This window comes from Carassius gibelio, chromosome B10 (genome assembly GCF_023724105.1).
Source record: "Carassius gibelio isolate Cgi1373 ecotype wild population from Czech Republic chromosome B10, carGib1.2-hapl.c, whole genome shotgun sequence".
In the NCBI taxonomy this organism is placed as follows: domain Eukaryota; kingdom Metazoa; phylum Chordata; class Actinopteri; order Cypriniformes; family Cyprinidae; genus Carassius; species Carassius gibelio.
Genome location: NC_068405.1, coordinates 22,326,785 through 22,346,959, shown reverse-complemented (window position 1 = coordinate 22,346,959; position 20,175 = coordinate 22,326,785). Strand labels below are relative to the sequence as shown.

The window sequence follows — 20,175 nt, the reverse complement described above, 5'->3', positions numbered from 1 at the left end:
GTATACCTCCCTAGACTAATGTTGTGTTTGTACTAAACCCAGAGCAGCCCTGAATGAATCGACAGAATGACCCAGCTCATATTCTAAAGCGATTAATCGTTTGAAAGCATTAATTTATACCAGAAAACAAGACAGAAATACTAAGGAAGAAAATCTCTGCATTAATCACTTAATCGTTTGATTCTGATTCATTCAGACATTTCTAATAATGTTGATACAAATGCTAATACTGCTCTCATGTTTATAATAAAAGATGACATAATCACTCAGAAAAAAAAACTTTTAAACCCAGCAAAGAAATAATGGATGTTGCATTAAGTAATTTATTTTCTCATTAAATACAGTCAAGTATATTCCAGATCTCTTCATACTCGATATAAAATTAGATTCATTGGCGTATATATTCAGATTTGAGAGGTTAAAGGGCAGAGAGCATGATCACTATATAGCGGATTCCTCACTGCTTCCTCACATCAGCAATAATCTGGGGAAGAAAAAATTATTACACTCTGTATTCCAGTGCTAATATATGAACATCATGAAACCAAGACATTTGCAGGGGATGCATAATTACCTCAGATATTAATTTTTATTATCTACTCAATATATTTATTTTTAGATTTTTATTGGTTAATTCTTAAAACGGGGGAAAAAAATCTGCCAAAAGTGAAAACTATTGTTTTTCTTAGCCGCTGACAGATATTTGTTCTTGTTTTAAACATGAACTCATTTATATTTCAGTAAATGCTTCTCGATTTAAGGATGTTCAGATATTTGAGCTTGAAAACAAGAGGAAGAGCATCATTCTCTGTGGTGAAGAAAGAACACCATGACCTTCATCAAATTAAAATCTCTCGTGTTTGTGTCCGAGTCGAACGGTGACAGGTAGAAGAAAAGAGTAAAAAATAAACCCTGGACAATCTTCCTAAAACATACGTCTGCAGGAGCCTCGATGATTATACATATGCTTTATCTTTATCACAGTATTATTTCATCAAGCCTCGTGTTTTCAACTCCATATTTATACTGAAAATAAAAGTAGCTCTGATCTTATTCTAGTTAGCGGCTCTGAAATCGAGTGACAGCTGATTGGTTGATTCACAAATGTCTTCACACACAAACTCCTTAATATTCAAACACTCTTTAGATTAACACTCATATAACTTTACTGTCTGTGTGAGAGGAATCAAACAATCAGATCCTGCGATCGTTTGCTCTTCCTCAGCCTGAAAAAGTGTTTTTTTTCCTGCTGAACACTAAAGAAGATGTTTTTTTGAGAGCGAACAGTTGACGGCACCCATTGACTTCTATGCTACAGGAAGAAATACTATGGAAGTGAATGGGTACCATCAACCGTTTGGTGGTTAAAGCATCATCTTTTTAGAATTCAGCAGAAGACAGAAACTCGTACAAAAAATATATTATTTTTACATTTTATTTTAAAAAATAAATATGTAAAATAAGCACACACAGTTAAACTTTTATTCCTAACTAGTAATTCCCAAAGCAACCAACTATGTGTCATTGTTGTTAACTAAGACTGAAACTACTAAAAACAGTTTTCTGTAATTGAAATAAAGCTAAAGTAAAATTATATAGATAAATCGTGTAAGCTACTACTAAATATTGTAGAAACTTAATTTTCTGTAAAGTTGTTTTGCAATGATTTGTAAAGTAAAAAGCACTATAAATTAAATGAAAACAGTACCAAAATTAAAGTAGTAACTTTTTACAAAAATGCTGAAATGCAAAAATTATTAAAACTGACATAAACATAAAGGCTAAAAAAAAAAAAAAAACGAATTCCTAAACCTCAAACTGCAACGATGAGGCTAAAAGCTATATGCTATGTGTAACTCTGAGTAAGTGCTGTAACTGTTTATAAAGACCTTGATGTTATTTGGACGCCAGAACCGTGTGTGTGGGTGTGTGTGTCCACCTGGATGTTCCCGTGTTTGGCTTCTGGGATGATCTGAATCCTCTCAAAGTCCCTCCACAGGATGATGATGTCACAGCCAGAGTACGCCTGTCCCACGAGCCCGAGACAAAAAAACACACAGAGTCTGAACTGACATATCATCTGACTGTAATGTTTTGCTACATTTTTATTTATTTTTTTAAATCGAGGAATCCGAGTTTTAAATGTTTTCATTTACGGTTAATAATCTCTGCTGCTGCTCTTAACACTCACAGTCACGAACAGCTTGAATCATCTATTTCTTAACATATCAGACAATATCTGCCTTCATTTTGCATGCATCTTGTTTATTCTCGCTTATAAACTTTTTGTTGCTCTTTTTGTTGTGTTGTTTTTTATCTTCATTTGTAAGTCGGATAAAAGCGTCTGCTAAATGAATAAATGTAAATGTAAACTTATCAAATTATGGCTTCGTTTCCTTACATGAATATCGAAATATTAAACTCAAATAACTACTTGTATGAAATGCAGTATTAGAATTAGAATTTAATTTGGGGTCCTGAAATACTTACAAAATTATATAGTTACTGATGCTACGGACTGTGGGATTATTAACAGGCTATTAACAAAAATCTGTCTCTAAACGTCTTTTCTCTTTATTAAAAGTTGATCTAGACAAGTACATCACCATCTAGACATTTACTACTCTGCACCACAAACATCCCGTTTTGACGCGTGATTTAACGTCTCCGCAACTTTTCCACGCAAACCTGGAAGGCACAAAACATTTGATTCAGATCGGGACTCCAAAGCGTGTTTCCCGAATCATTTGATCGGGGCTTCGGAGTTTGCAAAACATTTGATTCAGATCGGGACTCCGAATCGCGTTTCGCGAATCATTTGAGATCTGGGCTTCGGAGCGAGTTTGCAAAACATTTGATTCAGATCGGGACTCCGAATCGCGTTTCGCGAATCATTTGAGATCGGGGCTTCGGAGCGAGTTTGCAAAACATTTGATTCAGATCGGGACTCCGAAGCTTGTTTCGCGAATCATTTGAGATCGGGGCTTCGGAGCGAGTTTGCAAAACATTTGATTCAGATCGGGACTCCGAAGCTTGTTTCGCGAATCATTTGATCGGGGCTTCGGAGTTTGCAAAACATTTAATTCAGATTGGGACTCTGAGGCACCGATCAAATGATTCGCGAAACGCGCTTCGGAGTCCAGATCTGAATCAAATGTTTTGCGAACTCCCCAGATCTCAAGTTATTTTCCAGTGAAAGCATATTCATTCGCTTGCCGAAAAATGGCGGAGATCAAAAGTATTCAGATGTGTATAGTGTGCCTTTGTGTTCTAATTCAAAAATTACTGTGAGGAAAGGTACTTTAGTGTGTGCTAAGCACTTCACGGAGGATGAGGTCCGTGTCCTACCGGAGTATGGTCGATCTCGCACCGTGGGCTGTGCCTTCCAGGTTTGCATGGAAAAGTTGCGGAGATGCTAAATCACGCGTCAAAACGGGATGTTAGTGGTGCAGATTAGTAAATGTCCAGATGGTGCAGGAGCACGATTAGCCTACAACAGCCGTCCAGTCCCAGGTGAGTGTAATGTGTTAACTAAAACAATAACTTATATTAAAAGCTTATCGGCAACTATAGACATTAATCAAATATAGTATGTTTTATTTGTATTGTTAGATGTAACGTTATACATTTAATGTAGCACATGGTAGCAGTTATGCTAACAGTGGAGCAGGTTAGTGAAGCAGTGTTTTTATACTTTTGCCATCATCCTTTTATACTACTCTCTTTCTGGCTGAAGTTATACAAAATTAACAAAGACATTTAAAGTTATCAATAAAATCCACAACAATGTAGGAAATACGAGCAGTTGAGCAAACATCTGTTGTACAAGCAGAATTCAATTTATTTTATAATGGTTTGTTGGTTATTTAACTTTGAATTGATGTTCTAAGTAACTGGTATATCATTGCATAAATGTGATAGTAACTTTCCAAATTAATGAGTTGTTTTTATTAAAGTGTTATGTTTAACACAAAATAATACATGTATTGTTGTTTGCTTTATGTTAATTAAGTGCTCTTGCTGAGGCATGGGAAAAATAAAGGAGCTGGAAAAAACACCTGCTAGTGACATCAGCATCATCTACACACCTGCTAGTGACATCAGGATCATCTACACACCTGCTAGTGACATCAGCATCATCTACTCACCTGCTAGTGACATCATGCTCCTCCTCACCTGCTAGTGACATCAGCATCATCTACTCACCTGCTAGTGACACCATGCTTCTCTTCACCTGCTAGTAACTTGTCTGCTTTGTGATAAGCAAATTTTGCTATCTTCCAGTAAGTTTAAGCTTTTGTTACCTTCTCAGTCAAGGTTTTAACCAACATTATACATATAATCTTTCACATATACTTCTCAGTGTGCTTTTTTTTTGTTGCTGAATTTAATGCTTAGATTTTAGGGGGAAAGTTTAAGTCAGGAATTTTTTTTATAAAAATCTAACTCTTTACTTTTACTTATGATCTGCAATATCGTTTCAGATTCTAAACACATCAGAAATCACCAACCCCTCCTGACATATCTTTCCAGTTTGGAGTAGGTATGTTGCAACAATATAACATAAATAACAATAAAATATAATTAATTGAAGCATGACTTATTGGGGTAACTGTTTTTTCTTGTAATAGAACACTATAGAACTACATTCACTATAGAACAGGAACATCATTTGTTGGTAAATTTTTCATGCCTACTTTCTTCCTAGCAAAAAATTAATGTATATGCCAAAGTAGAATTCAACAACTTTAGCTGTGATCTCTGTGATCAGCTCATCATCTCTCCATACCCTCTCCACATGGAAGTCACCTCTTGTACTTGTCACAAGATCACACCAGGTTAACTAAGCCAGGAACCATCAGCTGACCGTGGAATGCCAATTGTGTGTTTCTATCTCAGTTTTGCATGGTCCCCAATAAACTCAACGTGGGATGCCTCTCCGATTTCTTTCACATCAGGGCACTTAACCTCTTGCAGGCCACAGAGAGGTTCTTCATTTGGGTCCACCACTTTGCCATCTGCACCAAGGTGTGGAGCATCAGGGTGGATGATGAGACCAGATGGAAGAACGTTAACGTCAGAGGTGTCCTCATAGCGGTGAAGAACCTCTGGCTCAAGTTTTAATCCTCTACACATCGCTCTCTAGAGACCCCGACAGATGTTTACACTGTTTATTGCAAGATATAAATGCTAGGGCTGTCAAATGATTAAAATGTTTAATCAAATTAATCAGAATTTTCAGTGGATTAATCATGATTAATCACTATTTGCAACTACACCTGAATCCTAACCATTTTTTTTTTCTGAAATGCATACCAAAAGATAAATAACAGGACACAGATACATAATTTTCATGTATTGTTTCATCATGTGGTTCTTTTTTTCTGAATTTCAAAAGTTTAACATTTACTTAGATCAAATTTACCTGAGCACTATATCAAACCATGCCATTTAACTACAGATAGTGTAAGAGTTTTAGGTGAACCAGTGGTTAAATATAGCCACATATCTATGAAATTATGGATAGAGAAACTCGAAAGAATGAACTCAGAAACAAAAACATGCGCCACAATCACATAAGCAGCATTCTGGGCACTCTTGTTTTTGGGAGGTGTTCATTTGCTCTGCCACAATACTTTAGGATCGATATTTTCACGTTCTGAAGGCTTCAAGTGCCAGTAAAACCAAGTAAAAATGCATATGCTTTCCCAAACAGCTGTAATTTTCGCTGCATTGCATGTAGGCGTTCTGCGCATGCGCAGTGTGAAACACAGGACGCTATAACACAGTGATCCTCAAATCTGGCTCGCGAGATCCACTTTCCTGCGAAGTTTAGCTCTAACCCTAATCAAACACGCATGAGTTTGCTAATCAGTTGCTGAGTCCCAATTCGCCTACTTATACTACGACCTAAAAGTATGTACTTTTTTTGTGTGGGAAAAGTACATACTTTTGACTGTGTAGCAAAAGAGTATGCACGCTCTGGGACATACTTCGATGACGTCATGCAACATGAACTACAACGTGGTTGACTAGTTACGCACACCACAACTGTTAACGTTTCATTCATTCTTTATGTCCAATAAAATTTTATTTACTATTCCCATCATTTTTTCTCATCATTTTTTTCACAATACATTTTACTATGTGTGCTTCTACCAAGTTGAGGAGTGAGGAAGCAGGGCTGCGTCGTCGTAGAACCAAACGCAGGTCGTTTGTGAGGTGGCTGGTTCTGACGTTCATGTGCAATGTGTGTAACGAAATAAAATATAACTTTAATTAGGGTTAAACATTTGAATTCTTACACTTAAAAGCTGAGGGCGCATCTCCGCTGCTGCACCCGGCTGCCATGTTTACATCACCACAAAGCCATCGCAAAGCTCCTCCCTCCCGTACGCAATGGGTTGTGGGCAATATTAGCACTTAGAGTGTGCATCATTGATCTGCACTTCGAATTCTAACCGGAAATAGTAGACCATCCGGGTATCTTTGGAATACTATTTTCAATATACTACGATTTGGGACGTACTAATTCTAGTTTCGCATACTATTTAGGACGGATAGTATGCGAATTGGGACTCAGCAAGTGTCTTTAGGATCATTAGTAAATCACAGGCAGGTGTGTTTAATTGGAGTCTGCGCTAAACTCTGCAGGAAACTCGCGAGCCAGATTTGAGGATCACTGCTATAACAGGAAGAAGAAGCTCCAGCGTATCAACTACCAAAGTGGTCTCTGTTTATCGAGCTTGGCATGAATGTATTTGAGAGTAAATGGGGTAAAACCTTAAGCTTCTTTGGTGTTTTCGTCGCGGCGCTCGCCGCTGTTTTTTACTATCTTGGGAATTCAGAGATCGACGAGACTTTCCTAACCTGAATAATTTGTCACACTTCGCATGCGTGAAATGCGTTAAAAAAAATTGACGTAATTAACGACAAACAACTAATTAACGCCGTTAACGCGCTATTTTTGGCAGCCCTAATAAATGCATTTAACCTGCAATTACAAATGCATAATGTTTTGATGCTTTAATTCCAAAATGTTGAATACTGATATTTGCATTGATAAAAGAAAGTGCTTTAAGAGGTGAAATTAAAAACACCAATATCTAGATAATCATGAATTGTAACATCACTTCCTTTAATGTTTTTACTATACAGTTGATATGGAATTTGTTTAAATGTTAAATTTTTGAAAAAAAATTACATGTTTATATGAAATGCTTACACAAAATAAATATGTAGTTAACTTTAAAGTATATCTACATTTCTTGCTTTCATACATTGTCATATAAATATTTGGCATACTTCAGTGGTAGATTTCTGCCATTTACTGGAAAACATTTAAAATTACAATTTTAAACAAAAGCACCATATGAACATAGTGATTTTATTACACTAATATACAATCAGACATCCCAATTTCTGTTTTGGTAAAGTCATTAAGTGTCATGTCATTTAGATGAATTAGAATTACATCATATCATCCTATTTTGTTTTAATTTTCCCTTACTAAATTATACAGTTACTGATGCTATGGACTGTGGGATTACTAACAGGCTATTAAGAAAAATTTGTCTCTAAATCTCTTTTCTCTTTATTAAAACTTGATCTAGTAGCCTACATGATAGAATCAAATGCTTTGCAAATCCGCTCGAAAGACCTGATATCAAATGATTCGCGAAACGCGATTCGGAGTCCCGATCTGAATCAAATGTTTTGCTAACTCGCTCCGAAGCCCCGATCAAATGATTCGCGAAGCGCAATTCGGAGTCCCGATCTGAATCAAATGTTTTGCGAACACGCTCCGATGCCTCAGATTGTGGTTAATCTTACAGATCATGACTTATATCTACTCTTCCTCTGCCTGCAGTTTGGTAATATAAAGATTCCTCTTTTGAACTCCCACCTCTTCTGTTTGTTTTATTGTTCTGGTTCTGAATTTGGGCTCCTGGGGTCTCAAAAAAGATAGGAATTTTGGGTTTTCATGAGCTGTATGCCAAAATCATCAGTTTTAAAACAATGAAAGACCTGAAATATTTTAGTTGGTGTGCAATGAATCTAAAACATATGAAAGTTTAATTTTTATCATTACATTATGGAAAATGATGAACTTTTATCACAATATGCACATTTTTTGAGAAGGACCTGTAAATGGTATGCGTCTTAACCTATTTAATTATTGCAGGTTTGTATAATATTGCTTTATTTATTTTGAGGAGTACTGAATCTGTTTTGTGCAGGTGAGAGGACATTTAGTCTAGAACCACAGTAACATGTTCAGACAGCTCACACAATGCCTCTGCACTTAGTCCCAAATTCTCTCAACATGGCAATACAAGCTGTAAGACAATACATGGGAAACAAAGTAACTGGAGTTACTTATTTGGAAAAGTAACTCAGATATTTTCTAAATTAAAAAGTAATGCTTTACTTTAATAGTTAACCTACATAAAGTAATCTGTTCACCTAACCTGTGTTACTTGCAATGCATTACCCAAAACTCGTGAATAGAATTATATCGGTTGTAGCTGTTTTTTTTTTTTTGAAAGTATAAGAATGTTTAATGCTTAACCTGAAAAATCTGGCAACATTTAAAAAATTTTGGGTTAACTGTCCCTTTAATTTTTTTTTTTACTGTTACTTTTATTTTGTATATACTTTCAGTGTTATTTTATAGCTCCACTGAAGGTCAGTCCAGATGGCTTTCATGTCCAGACTGTCCCGGTCACGGAGTAATTCCAGATCTCCCAGCAGAAAGGATTCAGAGAAAGGCTCTCCTGTACTAACTGTTGCTGAACATGAGCGTCTGCTGTACACTGGGAAAACCGCCTGTAATCATGCAGATGAAGTGTGGCCGAGGCTCTACATAGGTGACCAGTGAGTACTGATAGCCCATTAATATATGTATACATTAATATATGTATCTTTTTAGATAGGTAAACTAGATATTGCCAGTATATTTTGTACTGTGTACAAATTTCTTAATTAAATTTGCAGAGAAATTGCCTCCAATCGCAAAGAACTCGTCAAACTCCGGATCACACACATCCTCAACTGTGCTCAGAGCAAATGGAGAGGAGGCGCAGAGTATTATGCTGGCATGAAAATCACATATCACGGCATTGAAGCTCACGACTTGCCCTCTTTTGACATGAGTGTCAACTTCTACCTAGCAGCTGAGTTCATTCACAGAGCCCTTAGTACCGGAGGTCAGTTCATAAGGGGCCTTTCTCTTTCAACCTGAAGTTTTTCGTGACTTATTAAAATCAAAAGCAAAAAAGGGTTTCACATGTTATGTGATGCTATGTAGTGCATTATTTCCCACTCACTTTTCCATCACCATTGGTTCAGGAAGTATTTTTTCCATTCATTTTTCCCATAAAAATTCCTATGGGTTTTTTTAAAGCGAATCACAATGATAAAACTTTATTATTTAAAAAGGTACAAGATTGTATTTAACAGCTTTAGTGATGGAAAGGACTACAATTCCATGAAGCACTGTAAATGACAATCAAATAAAATAAAAAAAACTATTGTGAAATTTTATATATATATATATATATATATATATATATATATATATAATATATAAATAATATATATATAAGAAGTTTTACATAATTGTGCATATGAATGTGGTCCGAAAATCCACAAAAACACAGATAAAAAGACTTCCATTTCTCTATTCTTTCTTATTTATGGTTTTGATCATAAATTAAATTAGCAGTGTAATCATTTGAGTAAAAGTTGGAAAATTTACATGAATTTTAGGATGTTTTATTATTTGCCATGTCACTCTTCTTACTTGAATTTCTTAGTCATTCATATTTACATTTTGACACAGTGACTTATTTTCCAGGAACGGTTCTTGTGCATTGTGCCGTTGGGCTGAGCAGATCTGCTACATTGGTTCTCGCCTACCTCATGATTCACCAGAACATGACTTTAGTAGAGGCCATAAAGACTGTGAAGGACCACCGTGGCGTCACGCCTAACTGCGGTTTCCTACGGCAGCTCAGCGGTCTGGACCGCATACTGCACACCAGCCGCATCGCAACATAAAGCAATGTGTACTGTAAATGAGAGCAGAGTGTCTTTACATACAGTGAGTTTATTCCAGCTGTCCTCTTGTGGTCAGTAGAAATGCCTTATTACATCAGGACCTCTAGAAATGTGTGTAATGCCTCATTCAGTGTTAGATATCATGTGACCACCCACTGAAATGTTGCTGTTAATCACCACAAGTGTTTTTGTGTTTAAAAAGTTAAATTAGAACAACACAAGGTGTAGACAAGTTTAGAACAGTTTGTCATGTGCGAGACAAAAATGGGTCAAAAATGGGTCCATCTAATGCATGTTTACAAAAAAAACCTGTCATGCGCGAGATGCTACAAAAGATGCAATAGCAGTGGTCAAACATTTACACACACACACATATACAAGAGAAGCAGCACCATGGAATGCAAAAATGCATTTTTTGTGCAAATTCAATTAGCAACTGCCACAGACTCACATCAGTCCCTTAAAAAATCTAGTGACCACATAGAATTGGCATCGCAACCACTCACTTTAAGCACTTTTGTAACCACCTAGACTGCAACTGCCAACAGCACCCTAACAACATAGAACAATGTACCACATAATACTACCATATAGTGACCATCCAGAACACTTAACATCGCCCAAATATTTAGGTGACCAGGTTGTCACAAGAAGCTCCTCTCTTATGTCATCCAATTTTAAACACAACTTCAAAATTTTCTTATGATGCAGTGCTATAATATTATGAAAGTTTGAAAGTATGGTCCATCGGTTTTGCATTTCAGTTTGGGTAATGTAGCTGGTCACATTCGTTACAGACAGTTTTATTACACATTAACATTGACGTGTGCTTTGTATAAATACTTCAGATGTCATGTGAAGTGTTCTACATGTTTCAAGTTGTCTCTTTTAACTTGTTTTGTAATGTATTGTAATATAGAGTAGCTTTACTGTACACAAGAAGTGCAGTCTTGTACTTACAAATCCAGCAAATCCTCAAGTGCAGTACAATGTACCGACTGTAGCTATATGAATTGCATTGTGCTGGTATTATTGTCCTTTCTGTACATTTGTATTATTGGGGACAGCTGTTTATTATATTTGTGTACGTGTTCATCATGGTTACATCTAACATAAATTAACTGCAACAGCCAGAGCTGAACTACTGCCAGATCCCTTCCACTGTACCTGGATCTAAACTACACGCCAGTTTGTGTGAAAATGTTGATCGCTCAGAGATTAAAGCCGGAGACAAAACGGGGCATTCAACCAAATGTAAAAACATTGTGATTTTAATTATAATGTACATTAAATCTAATAAACATCATTTCATTTTCCAAGTTGCCTTTGTGCTTGTTTCAGAAATGTGTTTGTGCATAGCTGTTTAAATTATATTCCCAGCAAAACCATTTTCATTTAATTTTTTTTTAATTTCACAAAATATGAGAAACTGACATATAGTGATGATTTATTTTATTAAACTTAAAGGCAATATTGTAGACTGCAAAAAACTGTTTTGATTTATTTATACAGTGTTTTTCTTCTCAATTTTGAGAATAAAATGCTTTGTGTACAGTAGTTTATTTGCTATATACTTGATAAAATAATGCAGGACTGTGGGAATAAAATCTGAATTTCGATTCAAGTCTATACAGGGCTGTAAAGCACTAACATGACACACAACTTGTCTTTACAAGATGTTAATTGATGGACCAGATAGGTCGGAATTACTCATTTTGATGTTTTTATCAGCTGTTTGGACTCTTATTCTGATGGCACCCATTCATTTCAGAAGAAAAAAAAATCTCCAAAACTATTAGAATGAAGAAACTGACTCATCTACATCTTGTTTGGTCTGGGAGGTTGAGTACATTTTTAGCAAGTTTTCATTTTTGGGGTGAACTATTAATTTCTTTAAAACCTTAAAAATGATAGCGCTACCCTGTGACTAAGTCATACATGATGTAGTGCATGTTGCGTTAGCAAATGTTTCGACTTTCATAATGATTAAGTAGGCTATTCGCAATTTAAATGACTTACTGATGAAATATGAACTCTGCCCACACTGTCCTGTAACGGTTGAATCTAAGTTCACTTTGTAGTGAAGAATTCTGCCCTGAATGTCTCACTCTGGTGTCATTTAACCTTTGTTAAAGTCTTGTTTGTCAGAGAGCAGAGCTGAATGTTCCCACAGAGCCACTGAATGTTTTGGGCTCTTTGTGAATGTTGGTGAGGGAGCTTGGATTCAATCATTTGTTACTTGAAAATGTTGTTCAAGGTCTACTGAAATTTTTACAATCAGTTAATTAATTTCAGTAATTATAGTTAAAAAGCAATACAATAAAATGTTAAAACAAAACATTTCTACATAACATTTTGCATAGGCCTATTATATTGTGATCTGGGGTGCACTAAGGTTGAACCAAGTTTTTATTCTTAATACCAGCACAATATTTCATCAATATCCAGCATAACGAGAATGTGATAAAAAAATAACTCTTTATAATTCTGTTATAAGGTCATGCAATTAGGAGGAACACTCTCTTAGATTTCTATTAAATATTAAATGAATCTTCAGTGAATTCACTCTTGTGTCTAATGTCAGACTTGTTAGCAGGGTGTGAACAAATAACCCACTGAGTCAGCATGAGTAGCTCCCAGGATACAAAGCCACTGACCCAAATTTGCCTTTAACCAGGTCAGACTTCTGTCTAAACATGTCTTTTAAAACAACCCTTTTTTAATGCCTTTGTTTAATGTTAAAAAAAAAAAAAAAAATCCAGAGAATTTATGTAAAAACATAGTTTGTCTATTCTGGTTTTTAAATATTTGTTCCTAATTAAATGTAAAACAAACAACTAAGGAGGCTTTGATTATTTGATTTTTGTTTTTCAGGTTAATCATAAAAAAAATAAAAAAAAGTAAAGAAATGTTTATAACGTTTTTTTTTTTTAAATATCAGAGAACAATTAATATCAGATAAATTAATAACTATTCATGCAATACATTTTATAGCCTATACTTTAGGTCACAAATGTTATATAGAAACAGAAACGCACACACACGAATTATACCATATCATATTATTATTGTTTCTTTTCATAATAGTGCAATTTAATTTTATGAACATGAGAAGTTTTATAAAGAGTGAATCACTGAATAATTAATGAATCGTCTGGTATTTAGGCTCCGCCTCCTGAATTACAGGCGGGGTTTATTGTTTTCTCGCGCATGTGGATATTTATGTCTGTCTGTGGTCCGTTACATTGTTTGATCTCCGTGATCCGGTCGGGACTTTATTTTGTTCATATTTACAGGCTCTCAATACTGTAGATGTAACTAAACAGTCAGTGATTGATCGGAGTCTCCTGACGCTTGATCCGTGAGAATCAGCAAATCCGAGTATGAAGGATAAACTCTGAAGAAAAGACACTCAGGAGCCTGTTTATAATGGTGAGAGATCGGTTCAAATTAATATTTAATTTCACTGTAAATGTGTTAATATGTTTTCTTTATCTTTCAGATTAATCCAAAAGTCCATAATTTTTTTTTTTTTTTTTTTTTATCTGGTAAAAGTACTAACGTGTTTGAAAAAGAAATGCCGCCTGTTTTAAAACTGTCATGCTTTTTATTCGGTTTTCTAAAGGTTAAAAATGGCCCAATATTGCCCTAAGCTTGTTCAGGCTCTGATTGTTGTGAAACTGGGAATATGACATATCAATCATGTTTTGCCTATTTTCAGGGCTTCTTTCTTCATCTTCAGGAAATGATTCATATTTAAAACACCATGCCTCCAGTGACCTCTCAGGAACTCCCTCTCAACATCTATGTGGTCATCTTTGGGACTGGGATCTTTGTCTTTGTTTTAAGCCTGATATTCTGCTGCTTCTTTATAAGGTGAGTGTGACTGTAGTTCAGAACAGCCAGTCCAGACACGCAGATCCTGGGTGATGTTTCGAAAACTCTTCTTTGTGACTGGACTTCATCGGTATTGTCCTGTAAATAACGCCTGTGACAGACTGACAGACGCAGAGCAGAGAGGGACTTCCTCTGGCCTCACGCGCTTCCGAACTCGAACAATTCAGGACTAGATTGTATCTCTGTGCTTTTTGTTCACGATGCTATTTTTGACCAGAGGCTTTTGGCTAATGTGATGTCAAACACTGGGAACTACAAACCCTCCCTCGCCAAATTTGTGTTTAGAAACAGAAGACACAGCACAGCATTTACCTATACTGCCATAGTGATGTCTAAAGAACTAAATAAAAATAAAAACATCTGTATAATATTTATAAAGTTTGAAATATTTATATATTTTTTAAAGTCAATGCTTGTTATTGAATTATATGACCTGTTTTTCTTTGTAGTAAACTGAGACATCAAGCTCGCAACGTGAGAGCCGGATACAAGATGGTGAGTGAGTGATGTGGGATCACATCATGAAATATTTCATCAGAAAGTTTTTCACACTTACATCACCCTTTAAAACCTCTCAGATGCTGCGGGACTTTTCTCTCGACTAATGTCACTTTTCCTCACGGTTGAAGTCTCACTTTGAATCTGCTGGTGTTTTGGTGATTTTCGTGGATGTATGAAGTCAGTTCTCCTCAAGTTCAGACAGGTGTCCTATTAGAGGAACCACAGGTGTAGAAAATCACTTTAACTATCAACTAACCTCAAATGCATTACTTTTGAACTTTTTAACAAACAGAGAAAGTGTGCTTTTTTTAATCGCAGTGACATTTTTGTGTCAGTTACATCAAGTCACTTTTATTCACAGTGCTTAGTAAAATAGAGAATGGCTTAAAGCAACCTTACAGTATGAGCAGGAAAATACCAGAATCAATTATGAAAAATTCAAATATGAGATTCAGTTTCAGCTATAACGCAGCTCCTGATAAAAGTGTCATTATTCAGCTCCAGTCAGTTCAATACTGGTTTAATTCGGTTCAGTGCTCTTTTCATTTGAGCTAGAAGCAGCTCAGTGTTGACGTCAATGTTGTTATTCAGCTTGAGTCAGTTCAGTGTTAATTAATTCATAAACTATGTCTAGGAAGGGTCTAAATACTTTTTGCTGCCACTATATTGTAAAAGAAAAAATTAAAATGACCTATGTTTTACATTTCAGGTTGTCTTTAAAGATGAAACAACACGGTTACATGCACACGGGGTAAAAGTTTTTGTCTATAAAGTTATTGAAAAGTTAAAATTATTTGACTACTTGGAAAGTTTTGAAACTTTAAAGGCTGTATTTCTCAGTTAACATGCGCAGTCTGTTTGGAGGACTTCAGGACAAAAGATGAGCTTGGAGTGTTACCATGCCAACACGCCTTTCACAAGAGGTAAATTCCTCCGAGGTCTTTTATCATGCTAATGCTATTAAAGAAAAGAGGTTCAGTCTTGAAGCGAACTCAACATGGACTGTGCCTCGCGACTGTGAAAGCCTTTTCACACCAAGAAAGAACTATAAAGATAACTCACGATAATTATAACGATAATGCAATACGATAATTATCAGAATAACACTCTGTTTATTATGAGCATGCGCTTCCGTTATGTCTGGATTCTGATTGGCTCTCAAAGTTTTACCATCCATCAGTTTGGAAAAGTCGTTCTGGCTGTGATTCCAACCATATTGTTCCCCTGTGCAGTTATCAGTATTTAGTACGGAGCCCCGCACATGCCATGCAAGAAAAAATAAATAAATTGTGTGCACGATTTACTAATTCGTTCCCTCAATATACTAAAACGTGCGCATGATTACTATTGCGTTCCCTCGATTTGCTAAATGTAGATATCGAGTGAACGAAATAGTAAATTGAGGTAACACAATAGTAATCATGCGCACGTTTTAGTATATTGAGGGAACGAATTAGTAAATCGTGCACACAATTTATTTATTTTTCTTGTATGTCGTGCAGGGGCTCTGTATTTTAGGGTGACCATGTCCTCTTTTTTTTCTTGGCCGGGATTTCTAAACTGCCTAAAATGATGACGCCCAGACAGCAAGCAGTTTTGGCCCAGATCTGGCCCAATTTCACGCAGGCCAGATGTCAGCCGGATCTGGGCCAAAACAGCTCTGACTAAAGGTAGTGATTCAAAAGTAGTTTGACCAATAGCGTGAGGGCATTGAACGTAATCCATCAATCGTGGAGTTCGAGTAGGCGGGATCTACAGAGAACGCTCTAGTAATGTAAAGAAGTGTAGCCTACAGAAAATCAATGAGGACTATAAAAAGGAAACCAAACCTAAAACATGATTTTTGACAATTTAGAAATAATAGCATCATTGCTGTGGCGTAGACTTCAATATACTCATACAATTAGAAAAAAGACCTCTAACACTAGCTTGCTCTATTCTTTTTCTATTATTTATTATATTATTTAAAAGCCCATGCTATGTGTACTGTTCTAAGCTAACTGAGACTTGTAATAGAACTTATATACCATTGCTCTTTTGTGGTTTTTGATTGCTTCCATTGTCCTCATTTGTAAGTCGCTTTGGATAAAAGTGTCTGATAAATGAATAAATGTAAATTAGAATGATTATTAAAACTTTGTTATAGTTATAATTCTTAGTTGGAATGGACTACTTGAAGTGTAACTGTTAAGAATAGTTTGTGATGTTTTGTCTTTCCAGATGTCTGGTGAAGTGGCTGGAAGTCAGATGTTCATGTCCCATGTGTAACAGCCCCGTCAGTGATGCTCAGGGACAGACGCACAGCACAAACCTGCTGGATGAACTGCTCTAACCTCGTTAAAGATACTTCCAGGAATATTTCTACCCGATAATCTTGTACAATTCAAACAAAAGGCCTTTATTTAAAAAGAACTGCTGTTGTAACACATCACTTGTAGTGTTCTGGTATAAAATGTGTGCAGAAAGCTTACAGTATTGTGGGTTTCTTTTTTTTTTTTTGGTGTCCTGTGTTAGTATGGAAGATAATTTGCAAGTATTCACTTAAAGAATTTAGGAGTTTAAACTTAGTGGGGAAAAATAACACAAATGCTAAATTCAAATCAAATATTAATTAACTTGCATATTTCTGAGCCTATGCAGTTTATGGTATTAATATGATACGTATTAACACTTTATTGTTGGATTTTCATCAGAAGACATGTTTTTACTTAAAGCAAAACCATTATTTATTTCAATTTCTTTTTTGTGGTTTTGTTTTCTAAATGTTTATATGTAGTTTTATATTTATTAAATATAGTTTTTGATGTTAGAGAGAGAGAAAAAAAAGGTCTGCTAGTCACTTTGGATAAAAAGCTAAAAGCTAATCTTCTAAATACATTTTATTTAAATTCATAGTTTCTCTACTGTCTTTGGTTTAACTAGTTTTAATTATTTTAGTAGGTCAAGTTAAAAAAAGAAAAAGAAAAAAAAAAGCCATTAAAATTATTTCAAATAACAAATGTTTTATGGTTTTATTTTTAGTCAACCCTGTTGAGAAGCACTGCGCAAATAAAGTGACAGCGCGCCACCTGCTGGCCATCAGAGAACTGCATCAGAACGCTGCCATTTTACAACCAAATCCAACTTTCATGGTCTCCTTTTGAAGACTTCTATATTACAAGAGCATATCAGCACGAAAAATTAATTATCTCAGATTTCTTTATCAACAATTTAGCCAAACTATCTGTTCGAAAAAATAACAATACAAAAACCTGTTGAAAGGAATCTTGATCCATCTTTAATATATGTTTAACATATTGTGTCCTGGGGACCATCAGAATACATAAAACAGGACCATGACACATGGAATAAGCATCTCATTTAGGAATGGCAATCCAAAAAAAAAAACCCAACAACTATATAGTAACGAATGTGCATGGTTGGAATGGGAAAGGTGAGTAAGAAACAATTAAAGTTGACCACAATCAGCAATCACGACCTTTGCAGAGCATTTCCCGCTGCTGCTTCCTTTAGCCTCCATTGCATCCACTACTTCTATTCCTTCGACCACTTTCCCGAACACGACATGTTTGCCATTGAGCCTGTTCATGGAGAAAAAAACAAGTGCTCTAAACACTTTCATATTCTAAAGAACATTTAGTTCAATGGAAAGGTTCCAAAGATGCTGAAGCTTCTTATTTTTGATAGCGTTTGCAAACATTAGTCTCAAAGAAGCGGTTTACCAATCAGTATTAGCGGTGCAGATGAAGAACTGGGAGCCGTTGGTGTTCGGCCCGGCGTTGGCCATGGACAGGGTTCCCTTCCCTCCATGCTTCAGGGTGAAGTTCTCATCTGCAAATTCTTTGCCATAGATGGACCTTCCACCAGTTCCATCATGTTTGGTGAAGTCGCCACCCTACATCACAAGAACACAACATCAGTTTAAGCTCAAATCATTGCATTCGATGACAGCGCGCTGTTCAGATCTTACTTGGCACATGAATTTGGGGATGATACGATGAAAGCCACAGCCCTGGTAGCCAAAACCCTTCTCACCAGTGCACAATGCACGGAAGTTCTCTGTTTAGATATAGAGACTGCATGAGAAGACAGTGTCTACATTTATTCATAAGAAACACATTTAATATGGAAATACTTACCAGCAGTCTTGGGTACAACATCAGCTCTCAGCTGTTTCAAAAGGAGGGAAAAGACAAGAAATTGAAACAGGTCAATGTGTGAATGTCAATGGATTTCTATTGCAAGACATTAAGTTAATAAACTGTAAAGTAATTGGCCATTTTAAGAATATCAGATTACACATACATACATACATACATACATACATACACACACAATGTCCAGTTTTGCTTTCACTTTTAATGCAAAACTTTAAACAATAGAGAAACAAACAATGGTAAATATGACAATAAATAAAAAGTCGTGACATAAATACACTATATATAGCTTACTTTATTTAAACAAAATCTCAAAGCCCTACAAATTCATTAAAAAAAAAAAAACAAAAAAAAAAACAAACAGATTCAACCAAAAGCTCTGGTGAAAAGGTTGGTTTTAAGGCCACATTTAATATCATCCAGTCTCCAAGTACTGAGATAAAACATTCTCTCACACACACACACACACACACACACACACACACACACATCTTGATAAGGCTTGAGTAATTTGCTTTATTGTTTCTTTTTAAAGTATGAAGGTAGTGATCTTTTACTCTTTTAAAGAGTAAAAACATTCGAAAACAATCTCGGGACAAATCTAGACTTAAAAAAAAAAAAAAAAAAAAAAAAAGAAGCTGAGCGGGTTCGTGACTTCCGCGTTTTTCTTCAAACGTCGATGCATTGATATGATCGCACGAGTTACGAACACTGCACATGTGCATTTACTGGCGTTTCTGCAGTACCGATCATCAAATGTAACGCCAGCCTCTTATTAATTGGGAAGAATTTTACATTTGATAACGCGGAGATTCAAAAGATTCTGTTCTGGTGAACAAGTTCCGATAGACCGCTAAACTCAGTTATTTACCCCTCCCTTTTTAAAACGGCACCTCGTGTTATAAAAAAATGATTGGTGAAAAATGGCGTCCGGTTAAAAAAAAAATCGTCTGAAATTAGTGAAAACTTCGCCATGTCCGCTCTGCTGTCAAGTGTCCTGCAGCTCGCTCGACTCATATTCTGTCAGTCACCAAGACTCAGACAGACACAGCGTTCCATTTCAACACAACCGCCAACAATGTGGCGTCTGAGCTACGGAGAAACGTTACATTGTTGCAGCCCTGCGCGGGAAACTACTCGGTTTCCTCATCCCTCAGTTTTAATGTAGTGATGATGTACATACATACATATATATTACACACACACGATAAGCTTAGAATAAAGTTTTTAATGAAATTTAATAAAACCATGTCAGACTGAAACTGACATCCATCACATTTCAGCCACTTCTCGTGACCTACCTCCATTACAATCCTCCCAGCATTCCTTCCATCGATGGAGATGTCAAAATAAACTCTGGGATTGGACATGGTGACTAAAAAAAATCACTCTGTATTGGCAGCTGGTCTCCGAATGAATCCTACAAAATGCCGCAGCTTATCGGGAAGTGGGATACGTGCGATAACGGGATATGTAGATGCAGCCAGTAGGCTTTTTTTTTTTCAGTTGGAACCTATGAAGCGGTGGAACGTCTGAATGACGCGCGCGTTGTCCAATC

The 20,175-nt window shown here is 36.0% G+C and overlaps 3 protein-coding genes and 1 long non-coding RNA gene across 7 annotated transcripts; 2 read left to right on the top strand and 2 right to left on the bottom strand.

The window, feature by feature from the left end:
- Positions 1-309: 309 nt before the first annotated feature.
- Positions 310-14,648, bottom strand: LOC127966714 (uncharacterized). Its single transcript, XR_008155676.1, has 3 exons — positions 14,516-14,648; positions 1,940-2,026; positions 310-484 (listed from the first exon to the last, which is right to left on the bottom strand). It is a non-coding gene; the product is annotated as an uncharacterized LOC127966714 (long non-coding RNA).
- Positions 3,177-11,381, top strand: LOC127966710 (dual specificity protein phosphatase 26). 4 transcript variants are annotated; one of them, XM_052567905.1, is made up of 5 exons: positions 3,177-3,513; positions 4,013-4,283; positions 4,485-8,877; positions 8,998-9,209; positions 9,860-11,381. In XM_052567905.1, exons 3-5 carry the CDS (start codon positions 8,699-8,701, stop codon positions 10,060-10,062), a joined length of 594 nt encoding a protein of 197 aa, XP_052423865.1. In that variant the 5' UTR covers positions 3,177-3,513; positions 4,013-4,283; positions 4,485-8,698; the 3' UTR covers positions 10,063-11,381. The 4 variants fall into 4 exon arrangements, with proteins under 4 accessions (XP_052423865.1, XP_052423866.1, XP_052423868.1 ...); XM_052567906.1 differs by having other exon boundaries at positions 3,177-4,283; positions 4,485-4,539; positions 4,709-8,877; XM_052567908.1 differs by having other exon boundaries at positions 3,177-4,283; positions 4,485-4,543; positions 8,665-8,877.
- Positions 13,259-16,930, top strand: LOC127966713 (RING finger protein 122). Its single transcript, XM_052567910.1, has 6 exons — positions 13,259-13,494; positions 13,784-13,938; positions 14,409-14,454; positions 15,170-15,211; positions 15,301-15,383; positions 16,681-16,930. Exons 2-6 carry the CDS (start codon positions 13,829-13,831, stop codon positions 16,790-16,792), a joined length of 393 nt encoding a protein of 130 aa, XP_052423870.1. The 5' UTR covers positions 13,259-13,494; positions 13,784-13,828; the 3' UTR covers positions 16,793-16,930.
- A 784-nt stretch (positions 16,931-17,714) lies between these two features.
- Positions 17,715-20,120, bottom strand: LOC127966711 (peptidyl-prolyl cis-trans isomerase). The gene is made up of 5 exons (XM_052567909.1): positions 19,919-20,120; positions 18,600-18,630; positions 18,431-18,519; positions 18,183-18,355; positions 17,715-18,041 (listed from the first exon to the last, which is right to left on the bottom strand). Exons 1-5 carry the CDS (start codon positions 19,985-19,987, stop codon positions 17,909-17,911), a joined length of 495 nt encoding a protein of 164 aa, XP_052423869.1. The 5' UTR covers positions 19,988-20,120; the 3' UTR covers positions 17,715-17,908.
- Between the last annotated feature and the right edge of the window lie 55 nt (positions 20,121-20,175).

Coding starts and splice junctions, on each gene's coding strand:
- LOC127966711 (XM_052567909.1), bottom strand. CDS start 19,987: ATGTCCAATCCCAGAGTTTATTTTGACATCTCCATCGATGGAAGGAAT. Junction 18,356..18,430: donor TCCCCAAATTCATGTGCCAA/GTAAGATCTGAA, acceptor CTTGTGATGTAG/GGTGGCGACTTCACCAAACA. Junction 18,042..18,182: donor TGCACCGCTAATACTGATTG/GTAAACCGCTTC, acceptor CTCCATGAACAG/GCTCAATGGCAAACATGTCG.
- LOC127966713 (XM_052567910.1), top strand. CDS start 13,829: ATGCCTCCAGTGACCTCTCAGGAACTCCCTCTCAACATCTATGTGGTC. Junction 13,939..14,408: donor TTCTGCTGCTTCTTTATAAG/GTGAGTGTGACT, acceptor TTTTCTTTGTAG/TAAACTGAGACATCAAGCTC. Junction 15,384..16,680: donor CAACACGCCTTTCACAAGAG/GTAAATTCCTCC, acceptor TTGTCTTTCCAG/ATGTCTGGTGAAGTGGCTGG.
- LOC127966710 (XM_052567905.1), top strand. CDS start 8,699: ATGGCTTTCATGTCCAGACTGTCCCGGTCACGGAGTAATTCCAGATCT. Junction 8,878..8,997: donor AGGCTCTACATAGGTGACCA/GTGAGTACTGAT, acceptor TTAAATTTGCAG/AGAAATTGCCTCCAATCGCA. Junction 9,210..9,859: donor CAGAGCCCTTAGTACCGGAG/GTCAGTTCATAA, acceptor CTTATTTTCCAG/GAACGGTTCTTGTGCATTGT.